This window comes from Antrostomus carolinensis, unplaced genomic scaffold (genome assembly GCF_000700745.2).
Source record: "Antrostomus carolinensis isolate BGI_N321 unplaced genomic scaffold, ASM70074v2 scaffold517, whole genome shotgun sequence".
NCBI lineage: Eukaryota > Metazoa > Chordata > Aves > Caprimulgiformes > Caprimulgidae > Antrostomus > Antrostomus carolinensis.
The window spans coordinates 14,969-28,484 of record NW_010326383.1 but is presented as its reverse complement, the minus strand read 5'-3'; the positions used below and the strand labels follow the sequence as shown (position 1 = coordinate 28,484).

At 37.3% G+C, this 13,516-nt stretch overlaps 1 protein-coding gene across 1 annotated transcript; it reads left to right on the top strand.

Moving 5' to 3' along the window:
* Positions 1-7,381: 7,381 nt before the first annotated feature.
* Positions 7,382-12,870, top strand: SAMD8 (sterile alpha motif domain containing 8). The gene is made up of 5 exons (XM_010171526.2): positions 7,382-7,959; positions 9,737-9,832; positions 10,528-10,645; positions 11,478-11,628; positions 12,566-12,870. The coding sequence occupies exons 1-5, from the start codon at positions 7,382-7,384 to the stop codon at positions 12,868-12,870; spliced, it is 1,248 nt and encodes a 415-aa protein (XP_010169828.2).
* Positions 12,871-13,516: the final 646 nt, after the last annotated feature.

Genomic DNA, 13,516 nt, shown 5'->3' with positions numbered 1-13,516 from the left:
GCGGGCTCTCGGCGCTTCGGGGCCAGCTTTTGAGGAAACCGCTCTGCTGAGAAGCTCCAAGTCGTCCGGCTCGAGTTACTTCGTGTGCCGTGGGGAGGGTGAAGTGTTGTCGGTTTTGTGCCTGGTTGTGGCGATTTCGCTCTGAACTTTGTAAATTTTCTACTTCAGCTCCCACCAAGGAGTTAAAAAGCCCCGTTGGCGGGCGGGGGTGACCCGCCGTGTGCCGAGCTGCTCTGCTTTTCCTTACGGCGGCTCTGGGGGGAGAGGGAAATCGTTTGGCTTCTCATCCCTGTGTCAGCCTCCCCGGGAAACAAACCGTGTCTGGAAACGATGCTGAGAACTTTGTGCTTTGTGTCAGTCTCGCAGTTAGATATCAAAACAGTCCTACCAGGTCAAAACAGGTATTGCTGCCAGTGGCGTAAAACTGGTGTGTTTTCTGAGGGCAAAGTATTTAGTTTTGAGTAAAAAAGTTTTTGAGTAGGATTGGTAATTAAGAAGGCAGCGTGGAAAAGTGCTGTTCCTGGTTTGCGGGCGTGCTGTTGGAGTTTCGGGATTAAATGGAGGAGTCTGCCTGCACGGGACAGATTTTGTCTGAATTTCAGGCCAACGCAAGTTTAGAAAGTTTAAACTCTGCAGCAGCTGCTGTCCGCGCGGTCTCTCGAATCTAAGTTGCTGATGGATTAGGTGGCCTCTCACACTATTGACTTAATGATTGCTGATTGCTAAAATTTAGAAATAATTGTTTAAAAGGATAGGTTTTTTTCAGCTCTGTAAGTTAAAGGAAGAAGAGGCAAAAGAGAGGCAGTTTTAATGTTCACATATTTATTGGTTTGTAACTGGAGCTGAAGTGGTCTCATGGTTTTGTATTTGATGCTTCAGTTTGCAAAATTCACTTTATAGAAACCCAACACACGTTCTGCATTGTGAGGTGACTTGATGGAAGATGCCACTTGCGCTAAATATGCTCTTTCCACAGAGCTCCCTCCTGCAGTTGGACACAGCGTCTGTGCCACTTCCACCTAGCAGCTGATCATGCTGCGCTCTGGAGTAGCAACAAGACATTTTCTGGCATTTAATTGTCCCTTGTGGTATGTAAGGGGTACCTCTTGTTGGATATCAGAGGTGAGGAAATGCCTGTGGTCTTGTTCTTCATTTTGCTTTCTCTAATATAGAGAAAAGGTGTAATTAACTCACAGGATTGGGGCAAAGTGATTTTTATACCTAGTGGAAGGAAATTCTTTGTGAAGTTTCTTAAGTTTTTGTGATGAAAGTGCTACTTAGATGTGAAGGAAAGGTTCTTTAGATTTGTAAAGAGTAAGAATTTTAAATTCTCTTGTTTGCTGTTCTAGGTGATCTTTTTGCTGTCTGGTTGGCTTTGGGTTTGTTTTTTTTTTTTTGTAGTATACAGTTAAAAACACAGGTTGGCCTAGGAATTGCAATCTTACAAGCTTTATACTGTCCATTTTCTTTGTACAGAGCTCAGTTTTGCTGACCGCTAAGCTGGTTGCAATCCATAAACCATATTACATTATAAATGTTTATTTGATAATCACGTAACTTTTAGGGTTTTTGTTGTTAGGGAGGGTTTTTTTGTGCATCTAAAATGAGGAAGGCTCCTAGATTTTCACTAGACCAAAAAGATCAGGTTGTAAATTAGGTTGGAGAGTAAGAACAAACACAGTTTCACTTCAGATATTGTTCTAGTGTTAATTTGGATGGAGAGTTTGTGTTTTCCCCTATTTCCACCCTAAGATGAGGGTATGGGAAGAAAAGAAAGAAATAAAAGAGGAAAAGCAAACCTGGATTGTCTTACTGCTAAGTTGCAGACAGATAAAGAACACTAAACATTCTGTTATGAGATGGATACACTGTTTCTTGAAGTTGGAGGAAAAAAAATACTCGACACTTGACATTTTAGCATATGAAGTGTTCAAGATCTTGTACAAATATTAATGAAATACTGTAAATTACATCTTAAGATAAGTGGTGGAGTACTTGATCAGTTGTTTAAAAACCACTTGTGTGTGCCTTGAATTACGGTGGTAGGATAAAAAAATGTTTTGTTAGCTGATTAGTCGATCAGGAGTTGAGCCGCTCTTAGTGTTCACTAGAGTGTAGTACAACCTGTTTGGTGTAATGAGGTGGTCAGGTCAGGGAGCAGTATGTATTCTGCTCAGCTTGCTGCAATGTGTAACCGCATTTAGTGGTTCTTAAGTATATTTAGCTTCCAGGACTTTCTGTAGTAGCTGCTGTCAGTTTTGCATGGAGGCGTTCCAACAGAAAGACTCTTCTAAGCATATGGAGCTAATCTTTTATTTTACAATATCAGTTCTATATTTTCCACAGTGCAGCACTTCAATAAATAATTACTGACACGCACATCTTCCTTGATGGTTTAAAACCCAAGACATAAAGTAAACTGAACAAGTGTTGCTTTATGAGATTTCTTATCTTACCTTCATAAATAGCACTAAGACCTTTGAGTACGGTTAAAATACCGCTGATAATCTCATTTACTAGAAGTGTTTATGAAACAACTCTGATAGCAAAGTCACTAAGTAAAACTGAGTGCAAGTTTTACAGGAATATTTCTGCATTTGAAATTATTGTATGCTTGCTTCAGGAAAATACTTATGCAATTTTTCAGTCTCATGGTGGGCATTGTGCTGTGTTTGATCAGTTTTATATACAGCGTGGTAACTAATGTATTAAAAAACTCTTTAAAAAATCATGGGGTTTTTTTGCAAGTGTTCTTTTTCTCCTTTTGTTTACAAGATACTGAGTATATATAGTGGCATTTAGAAGATAAGGATTAAGTCACTGTACACTATATGGCAATGAAACCTTTGGTGCTCTTTGCTTTCAATAAGCACTGAAGAATTTAGAGTTTTCAGGAAGAACAAGTGACAAGCTTCTGATGCAAGTCAGTTGAGTATCCAAGACTTTTGATGTGTAACAAGGCAGTGCTGTATGTTCTTTTTCCAGCACAGCATTACTAAGTTGGTATGTGACAGCAGCCTTGTTATTGTGGGCTTGCTCAGCACACGTTTTTGTGTATGGCTTTTTTCTGCTGGGGAGCCAGTGCTGCAAACCTGGTTCTTGTTCACATTGCAAAGCAGCAGCCTTTGTACAGAAGAAGTTTTCTCCTGAGGTGTGAGATGTTGTGCTCCTGGACTAGCAGAGCCAGCGAAGGAAGAATTGCCTGTATTCAAACTTCAGCTTGAAACCTTCCACAAAGAAATGTAGGTTTAATAACTTGGGATCTGATAGTTCTTCAGTGTTCTTCCTAAAATTCCTCTCAAGGCTGATGAGAATTGAACCTAGCTGGGAAGAAATCAAGAGGCATGTCAGCAAGGAGAGCCACGGACTCCCAGGCACACTTGGGCAGGTGGAGAAGCAATAATGGTGCTGGTAGAATTTTGCACACGTGTCTGGAATAAACAAATCCAGCCAGCATTCCACTAAGTGCTGTGGACATCACTAGGATTTTATTTAACCCTTCAGCTATGATTGTGGTGTAATCAAGTTTTGTTTCTGTAACAAGATTTCAGGCTAATGTTAGTGTCATATTAATGCTACTTTTCCTTGGCTATAGTAGTGATAATCATTCAACTTTCCCCATTTTTACTTCAGTATACTGACTCAAAGTCTGTATGGTAGGAAAGTTGGGGACTTAATGGTTGACTGGCAGTAATTCAGTAGAGGAGGACGTGGTAGAATTGTGGATAAGTTTAGAACCATTACTCCTCTAGTGACAGAACAAGGGGAGATGGTTTTAAACTAAAAGAGTAGATTCAGACTAGATATAGGGAAGAAATTTTTTACAATGAGGGTGGTGAAGCACTGGCACGGGTTGCCCAGAGATGTGGTAGAAACCCCATCCCTGGAAACATTCAAGGTCGGGCTGGATGGGGCTCTGAGCAACCTCATCTAGTTGAAGGTGTCCCTGCTCACTGCAGGCAGGTTGGACTAGATGACCTTTAAAGGTCCCTTCCAACCCAAACTATTCTATAAATTTTTTTGAGAGAGATTAATTTTCCCTATTTAAATATACATCTAGGAAAAATGTTGTGCTAACAGCTAGAGTATACTTAGCCTCTCAGAGGCACCTCTTTTCTTAAAATGCCCTAGCCAAATTGTAGAAATGTTCATGGCTCCTAAAGTAGCATTTTTGTTTTGAAAAAATAAATACTTATACACATGCACATGAAGTTCATATTCAGTTGTGTTCATGCTGTTAATTGAAAGGCTGGGGGAGGAAAAAGGGAAACGGGACACATGATATGTACTGCTGATGAGCTGACTAAATATAAAGTCACAGCAGCAGGAAAAGTAATCAACTAGCTAGTTAGACATTGCTGATGTCAGGCAAAAAGTATATTTTGCCCTCTGACACTTAAGTCTGTGCTTGCTCTGTTACTCATGCGTGTTATTCATCATTAAATAATGTTATCCATTATCTGGTTTCAGCAATAAAACAACTAATGTAGAAGGCAAAGTAGTTATCAGTGCTGTTTTCTTTCAGAAGGCAAGTACAGTTACCTAAGTGACTTGGTCTCTTCTGCTATGTTAGTCAGTCTTGCACTGCAGACTGGTAGTGTTAGAAATGTTATATAATGTTCTTAAGCATCAAAAAATGAACAGGAGCAGTTGGGCAGAGATCTGTATTATATTGCAGGTGCTAAGATTGTTAAGGAAAGTGCTTTTCATCCTTAAAACTACAAAGATGGGGCTAAATGAGTCGTCTGAAGGAGAAGGCAGTTTCTGAGTTTAAATAAATTGCTTTGTCATCAGGTGTTGCCATTTAGATGAAATTAGCTACCAGCTATGTGGAATGGTTTAAGTTTGTGTTTTGTGTGCTTGTTTCTTTTGTTTTCTTTGTCTCTTCCAGTTGGTTAAATGTCTTGTCTTTGTCAGCATTTAAAAACAGGAGCAGGTCCTATCAGATGCATCTTAAGGTTAGTGTAGACTTTCTCCCAGGTCCAGCCCATTCAGCAGTGAACTTTGATGGGTATGCTTACACAGTGTTGTAACGTCACTTTTATTGCAGGTCTGGTAAGGGTTGACTTTTATTCCTGCAATGCCAGATGAAGAAACACTAGGCTGGTGTTAGGCTACTTGACTTGTGACAAATGAACAGAATTCTCGTAGGTTAGAGAGGGTTTCCTGCCTGTGCCCTCAGAAGTTGCTTTGGTTAGAAGAGAAATCAGTAAGTTGAGCGTATTTTTGGTGAGTCGAAATTCACTGCTTTTAAAAAACTTGTGATGATTAACAATTTTTTTCAGTATTTAATCTGCATTTCTGAGTAAGGAAAGCTGGAAGTCCAGATAAGCAACTCAAGTTTGTTTGTTTGTTTTACAGGAGGAAGATTAGAAATAAGTAGTACAAAAAGGATGAAGTAACTGATCATTGATTACAAATTAAATGTGATTTATTTTGTTAATAGCTATGTAAGCAAATAGTTCTTACAGGAAGACTTTCAAAAACAGTAAGATAACATAGAAATGCAAAAATACCCTTTTATGTGGAGAAGGAAGAGTGTAGTAAATGCAGAGATTCTAGTAGTGGTTTATGATTGTTTTGGCAACTATTTAAATTGAGATATTAAGCTTATATGCATATTAACTGTATATGGAGTTTTGAGAAATTTAAACTATGCACTAAATACATGTTGTTAATATACAATCAACTATGGAGATAATATCTTCAGAAGTACCATTCCCGTAATTGTTTTAGAAGGGCAACTTTGATTTGTGCAATTGTTTTTCTTCTGAATTATTTATTTTGCACTGCTGGGAAATCTCGTTGGACAAATTGAATCTTCTCTAATACAGAATAAAATAGTTTGTGGTCCTTTTAGATGTAAGCTGGAAGAAAAAGTTGCATCCAGTAATTATGGTAAGAGCTACTTCTAACAATAGGTACAGTACCTCTTTAAAAAGAGAAGTGAGAAGGAAAGAGCTTCTCATTTTGGAAGAGCTGTGCCCCCGAAAATGATGTCAAACTTTGTACTGAATATTCATTGAGTTTGAGTACTTGTTTGCTATATACAGAAGCTAAATAATAGATAAAGTAGACTGTTTCCTTGCTTTCATTCTGAAAACCTCAAATTATGTATGTGCCACTAGTGTACTGTACTGTCTTGTATTTTCTGAGATTTGGTTGGCACGATTGAAGCGTTATAGTTAATTAGACTGTTTTTTCAAGTACAAAAGAGCCATGAAATTGTAGCTGCTTCTTAGATGGTAGTTGTACATAAGCCACCAAATATAAATTATGCACAAATCCATTCTGTACTGCCGTGGGTCTTAAATATTGGATAAGCTTTTTATTACTTTTACATCACTGGTAGCCTTTTAAAGTTTTTTTTCATGTATTCCACGTAACATTCTGTGGTTAATTATTTTGTGGTGGTTGTTCTAAGATATTCTGATGACTTGTCACCTCCATGTGACTAAAATGTTGCTGAGGTGTCTTGCCTTCCTTCAAGCAATGTTCTAGAGTCAGGAAAGCGATTACTGAGAATTCTCCATTAGGAGAATACATCTTTTCTGCTTTTGTCGTGTTGTTATGTTATCTATTACCACATCGCTTTTGAAGATACTTTGGAATTAAAGCTAATGCTTAATTTCTAGTAATGTTACTTTGAAAGCTGACTATTTTCAAGGATTTGCAATATAATAAACATCTATCTTGATTACTGAGGTCAAAAATAGAAATAGAACGGCTGCACCATCAACATACAACTAAGATGCCTCAGGTCAATATTATTGTTGATACCTAGTCTTAGGTTTACGTGGGAGGGGTGAGGGGGAAACGTCATGCCACCAAAGCTTCAGTATGTATTTTAAAACAGTGGAATGTATTTGACCTGTAATGTATTATTTTAGCTTTCATTCAGTTTTACATGGTTGCTGGCTATACTTTCTTGCTTAGTTTATGAACTGCAAACAGTGGAAAAGACTAATGATTAATCTGTTTAAGGTATTTAAACAGAGTAATCTTTGTCTTTCATTGCCTACTGTAATTAACAAACCTGGATTTATTTATTTTTTTAACAAAAGAATAAAAGTAGACTCGGTACATCTAGAAAATATTCTGCTTCTTGGTAGCTTTACATTTCTATTTGGGAACAAGTGATAAAATCTTAATTTAGTTTTGCTTGAATAAAAAATGTTTTAAAAGCATTTTTGCGTTACTTACCTGATAAATTGTATGTCTAGTTTTTAGTTGGCTCTTATATAAAAAGCCTTTGGCTAATTAAGCATCTAAAAATCACACAAAATACGCTGGCATTTCAGTAATCTTCATGAAACATTCAGGTCTTGTCTCTTTCTCCAATATGTAACAGGTCAGTTTTATTGGCGGATAGAGAAGGATGATGGCAGGCAATAACCAGCTTTGCATTCGACGCTGGACCACCAAGAACGTGGCCAAGTGGCTGAAGGAAGAAGGCTTCTGTGAATATGTGGATGTTTTGTGCAATAGACACAGGCTAGATGGAATTACGCTGCTGACACTTACTGAGTATGATTTACGCTCCCCTCCTTTGGAAATCAAAGTCCTGGGGGATATCAAAAGGCTAATGCTGTCCATACGCAAACTACAGAAGCAACATATTGATGTCCTAGAAGAGCTGGGTTACAACAGTGATAGTCACGTTGGCACAGTGTGCCCAAGCGTAGGTTCACTGCAGGGTACAGATTGGTTCTGTAATGGCGAAGTACCTCGGGACTACGATGGACCAATTACTGACTTGAATGGTGATCAGTATCAATATGCAAATGGAAAAAACAAACACTCTATGCGAAGACTGGACCCAGAGTATTGGAAGACGGTTTTAAGTTGTGTGTATGTCTTCATAGTGTTTGGCTTTACATCATTCGTTATGGTTATAGTGCACGAGCGAGTACCTGACATGCAAACATATCCCCCTCTACCAGACATATTTCTAGATAGGTAAGAAATTTTCTTTTAAAACAAAACAGTGGCTTGATGGTTAAAGTACTGGCTGTCTTCATTCTCCAAGTTTCATATGCTTTTGAAGATGCCTTTGCAAAATAGTAATTGGAGTGTAGTAAATTCTGCTGCTAAGATTGAAATGTGCATCAGTTAGATGCAGAGATTCAGTCTTCTCAGGGGAAAATAAATTGAGCTGTTGTTCTACCTAGCTTATGTTTAATTCTACATCTTTAGCTAATCACAACACAGGAACTAATTCATCCATTGTCTCCTTCTAGTAAAATGGATGATGATCAGCTGGCATAGATAAGCAGCCATATGCTTTTTTTGAAATCCAGATGCTGCTATGTAGCTTAACGTGTCTTGACACAGAAAAACATTGCTTTTGATGAAGCAATATTTTGGTCTTCCAGTGAGCGAGGAAATTGAAAGGGAATAGCACTGACACTGTATTTTTGCTGTCTCCCCACTGTCAACTTGTTGAAGATGGCTTAGGGAAATTCTGAAGGAGACTGAATAGGTCAGCATCTTTTTTAACTGCAGAGTTCTGTGTACTAAAACCCTGTTGTGACTTATGCAGTACCTGCTCATTTTTTAAAGAAAATACTCTGCCTCAGGCAGAAAAGAGACGCAGCAGCAAAGGTGAAATTCTAGTCACAGATTTAACATGAGATAAATGCACCCTTTGAGGAAGTGCACTTGCACCATAGAGAACTTAGTGCCTAGGGAGTTTTAAAAGACAAGACAAACTATTTAAGAGTTCAGTCTTTGTGGTTCCCTTATTCTTGCCAGTAATTTAGGTTTTCATTAATGGTCTTCCTGAAGTCAGTAGAAGTCTAATCTTTTGAGGAAGTGTGCAGAATCCCCATATATTTAGATATAACTCGGAAAGGATGGACCACATCCAATAGAGTGGAAGAGGGGAGAGAGAATGGAAGCTATGACATTACTGGATTTTGTTCCAGGGCACTGCCATGGTATTCAGTGGGCAGGAGGATGGGGGAGGTCAGAAAGCAGCAGCTCACAAAACAATGCAATGGGATTACTACAAAGCTAGCATTTGAGCAGTGATTTGCTACTCCTTTGTATCATGGGGACACGAAACTACCAGGAGCAGCCTCTCTTGAAAAATCTGTCAATCTGTATTTTAGTGAAATTGCAGAATGGAAATTGTTACTGGTGCCATATGTGTACAAGAAAGTCTTAAGTCTTTTGACAAGCAAGGCTAAAAGGTTTGTATGTAGTGATTATTACTGTAATCTAACTTTGAAAACAGTTTCTATTTTTCCTAACGCTTTTCTGTGCAGTTCTGCTTCATTACATGCATTTAGGATTTTAGGCTTTGCAGCATTTCATTAATTGTGTTGACATGGCATTCTTATAAGTAAAAGCAGCATAATTGACATGATGCAAGTTTGTGTCAGAATGAAAAAGGTTGTTAGGAAACAATGGTAGAGGAACACATCCTGTTAGTAAATCACATGTGTAAATTAAGAGAGCATACTACAGAACTTCTTTGACTTGAATTCTGTGTAAATGTTTGCTGAAAAGACATTACTAGAAAGGAGAGAATGTAATTAAAAATTAATTCAAATTCTATTTAATTCAGTCTAACAAAATAATTTTTGGTTGTAGTTAAAACTGTTGTCAAATTAATGCAAGTTAGTTTTTTAGTTAGAAATTTATATGCCTTTATTCTCAATACTGAGACTAGAAAGAAAAAGGAAGCCTTTGTATTTTAAGTTAACTTTCTTGCTTCATCCTTTTCTTTTAGTGTTCCTAGGATACCATGGGCTTTTGCTATGACTGAAGTATGTGGTGTAATTCTTTGCTACATTTGGCTGTTGGTTCTTCTGCTTCACAAACACAGGTACAGTATATAAAATTCAAATTAACTGGTACTTTATTCAGAAAAAGGACTGTAACAAGAAGTTATGATGATTGTTTAAGACTTTCCATTCAATTAGAATCTTTTAAGCTTATAATATGTCCCTGTTAAAATCAAGAATGGTGACTTGTGAATCTTACAAAGGAGTAATCTGAATTTACTTTACTACCAGATTTATATGTAATTTCCTTCAGAACATACATATTTCAGAGAGTTGTCAGTATATACTCTCATACTGTAACAATTCTGTATATAAGAAATCCTATGAGAATGAAATTCCACAGGATGACTGAGGCAGCCTAGTGGCTTTCTGTTACTGAAGGGCAGAAAACCCTTTCGTGTACATGCGTTCTTTAAGTTAAATTTTTACCAGTTTGTTGATTTTTATCAGTTTGCTGACAGAAGGTATGAGTGCCAAAGCTAGTACAAGTGGAGCGGTACCTTTTGGTGACAGTAAGCTTGCTACAGTGTCTCATCCTGTCACATAACCATACTTTACAAAACCATAACTTTACACTACTTAAAAAAAAAAAAATTACTGTGAAAATTGCAGCAGTGATGAAGGGACTTCATGGGATTAAGTCAGAGTGTGGGGAAATGTTTTTATCATAACTTTCCTTGTTTAAAAATACAGTATATTAGGATTCTTGCAATCAGTTCCTATGTACTTTTCCCAGATCTATACTTCTGCGAAGGCTGTGCAGCCTCATGGGGACAGTATTCTTGTTACGTTGCATTACAATGTTTGTTACCTCACTCTCTGTGCCAGGACAGCACTTGCAGTGTACTGGAAAGGTAAAAACTTAAAATCCTTTAAATTATTTTTCCCATTTCCTTTTTCTAAATTTTTAAAATTTTATTTTATTTAAGATATAATTAATTGTTGTGACCATAATGTTAAATGTGTGTTTGTAAGAACAGTGGTATTTCTCTGCTGTCCCCCTCCATGCCCCTTCATTAATTACCATTATGCAGGCAAACATCCTTAGGGTCTTAGCAGCATTTGCCACTTTGGAGAGGAGATAGTTACCTGGGAGAAGGGCATTCAGAATATTTCACAGTGTAAACTGGAGAGAATACATTAGAGAAGTGTGCGCTTAAGATACTGACTTCATGAAGAAAGGGTGAAAGTGGAGTAATTGCATCTTTTTCTTGTTGGATGCAGGGTTTTGGGAAACAAACAAACAAACAGAAAAGCCCCACTAGTATTATTTCACCCCTTCAAATAGGGATATTGCATAGAAAGTGAGATTTTATGGTTTTATCCAAACTTCTAGTTAGAATAGGTTTAAGGTGAATATATTGGAAACTTGACAATGACACATTGGGAGATTGAGCACATTCACAAAAAGGTGGCAGACTCTGTATGTAAATCACTTGCAACCAAATACTTGCTCTAAATTCCAGTATTCATCAGAGGTATGATGAATACAATTAATAATATTAGTTATTAAACGTGACTCACTGCCACTGTAAAGTTAAAAGGTGTGCTAACCTGCATTTTAGTAAAAGACCCAACATGATAAATGGTGTTAAATGTACATAGTGCTATACAGCTAACTTCAAGGACATACGGTTTGGGGAGAGGGATTGGAATTTACTAAATGTTAATGTAAATGTCTTTTAGTTGTATGGCAGTGTTTGGGCAAAACTCCAGCGGGCATTTGCAATATGGAGTGGCTTTGGAATGACTCTGACTGGAGTACATACATGTGGAGATTATATGTTCAGTGGCCACACTGTTGTCCTGACCATGCTCAACTTCTTTGTCACAGAGTGTAAGTACAGTATGTCAATACTTAAATGCCCTTGAGTGTTAAGAATACGTACTGCTTGCTGTCAACCAATGGTGTGAGAGTGTAAATACTTAAATGTCCTTAAGTATTAAGAATATGTGCTGCTTGACCTTCTCAAAAAGTTCACAGTATAACATTTAAGCAAACAAATACAAATTCAGATTGCTGTGCTTTTTCTCAGGTTTGTAACGGTTGACCTGCAGACAGGAAAGGAGCAACACCACCCAGATTAATGGAAGGATGAATGGGGCATGTTTGAAAGAACATGTGAGCCAAGAAAATTAGAAAGGCTTTCTAGCTTGCCACTGGGAGAATACTAGGGGAGATATTTATATACACTGCCCTTAGGTGTCTGCCACTGACCTTATCGCACAAAATACCTGGCTAGGTGGCTGTAGATTTAGTATAATCTGTAAAGCCAAAATACCAAACCACATAATGAGTAAGAATATATGAAGCAGTACTGCTCTTCTGTAAATACAAAGTGTGATTCAGTAATCACTTAGTTTGAGTACACCTATGATGAAATTACTGCAATAACAGATTAATGTAAGCTTTATGACATTTTTCCCCCTATACATTGAAAAGGCATGACTTCCATTAAAAGAAGTTGGTTGAATAAAGAATTCTACTTTGCATAGTCCTAAACCATTTTAGGATGCTCTTTTAATCCAGAAATGCATAATAGCTGTATTTGTAAATGAAGTCATGAAGTGATAGGCATTTATAACTTGTGTGGTAGTTTTCATTGGGTTTATTGGACCTGTAGATGTAAATAATATTTCCAGATGAAGACAGTAACTTCATCACATTTTTGTGTGAAAAATCTGTATTAAAACTTGTAATGCCTAGGTCTGAATTTTCTAATGACCCAGATTTTTGAGACATTCAAGGTTAGTTGCTTTCTATTTTCTCCTAGATACACCAAGGAGCTGGAACTTCTTGCACACCTTGTCCTGGGTCCTGAATCTCTTTGGAATCTTCTTCATTTTGGCTGCACATGAACATTATTCTATAGATGTCTTCATTGCCTTTTATATCACTACAAGACTCTTTTTGTATTACCACACGTTGGCTAATACTAGGGCATATCAACAGAGTAGGAGAGCAAGGATCTGGTTTCCAATGTTTTCTTTTTTTGAATGCAATGTTAATGGTACTGTTCCAAATGAGTATTGTTGGCCCTTTTCAAAACCTACTATACTGAAAAGATTGATTGGCTGAAGAGCGTGTGGGTCAATTCAGATTTTTATGAAGTGTTATGACTAAGATCGTACAAGGCTAGCTGGGGGGGATGTAAAGTATCATTTTTCACTCCACAATCTCCTCTTCCTCGTCTTGTTTCTTAGATTCTTAGCCATAAAATGGGGTTCCCATACTTCACAATGTGTTTTGTTTTCTTGTTGCTAAAATAGAAAACAATGCAGGAACCTGTAAAGGCTATCAGTGAACCACGAATATGAACCAGAATACTGCTACCCTTAGTAAGGTTCTATGTGAATGTTTAAATAACTTTAACCTCAAATATGTGCTTGTACTGAATATAATATACCTGTTACAGGTCCAAATAATATCCATTACCTGACATGCCAGCCTTTACGTATACTGACTAAAAAAATTAGAACTTTATGAAGACTTTCTTCTAAAACAGTCATAAAAGTAATTTTCAAAACAAACTCTGTGTATACTTAAAGATTGAGGAGTACTGTGTCATAATGAGGAAAGCAGTATAGTTCCTTGCTAAATGGTCTCTTAACTGTTAAATAACAAGTCTTAAAGTATAATTGACAGTATAAATGGTCTGCATACAGGTTGCCAAAAATGAATGCTGATGGTGTTTTTCTTAATGAGAGCTTATTTAGTTTAGTCT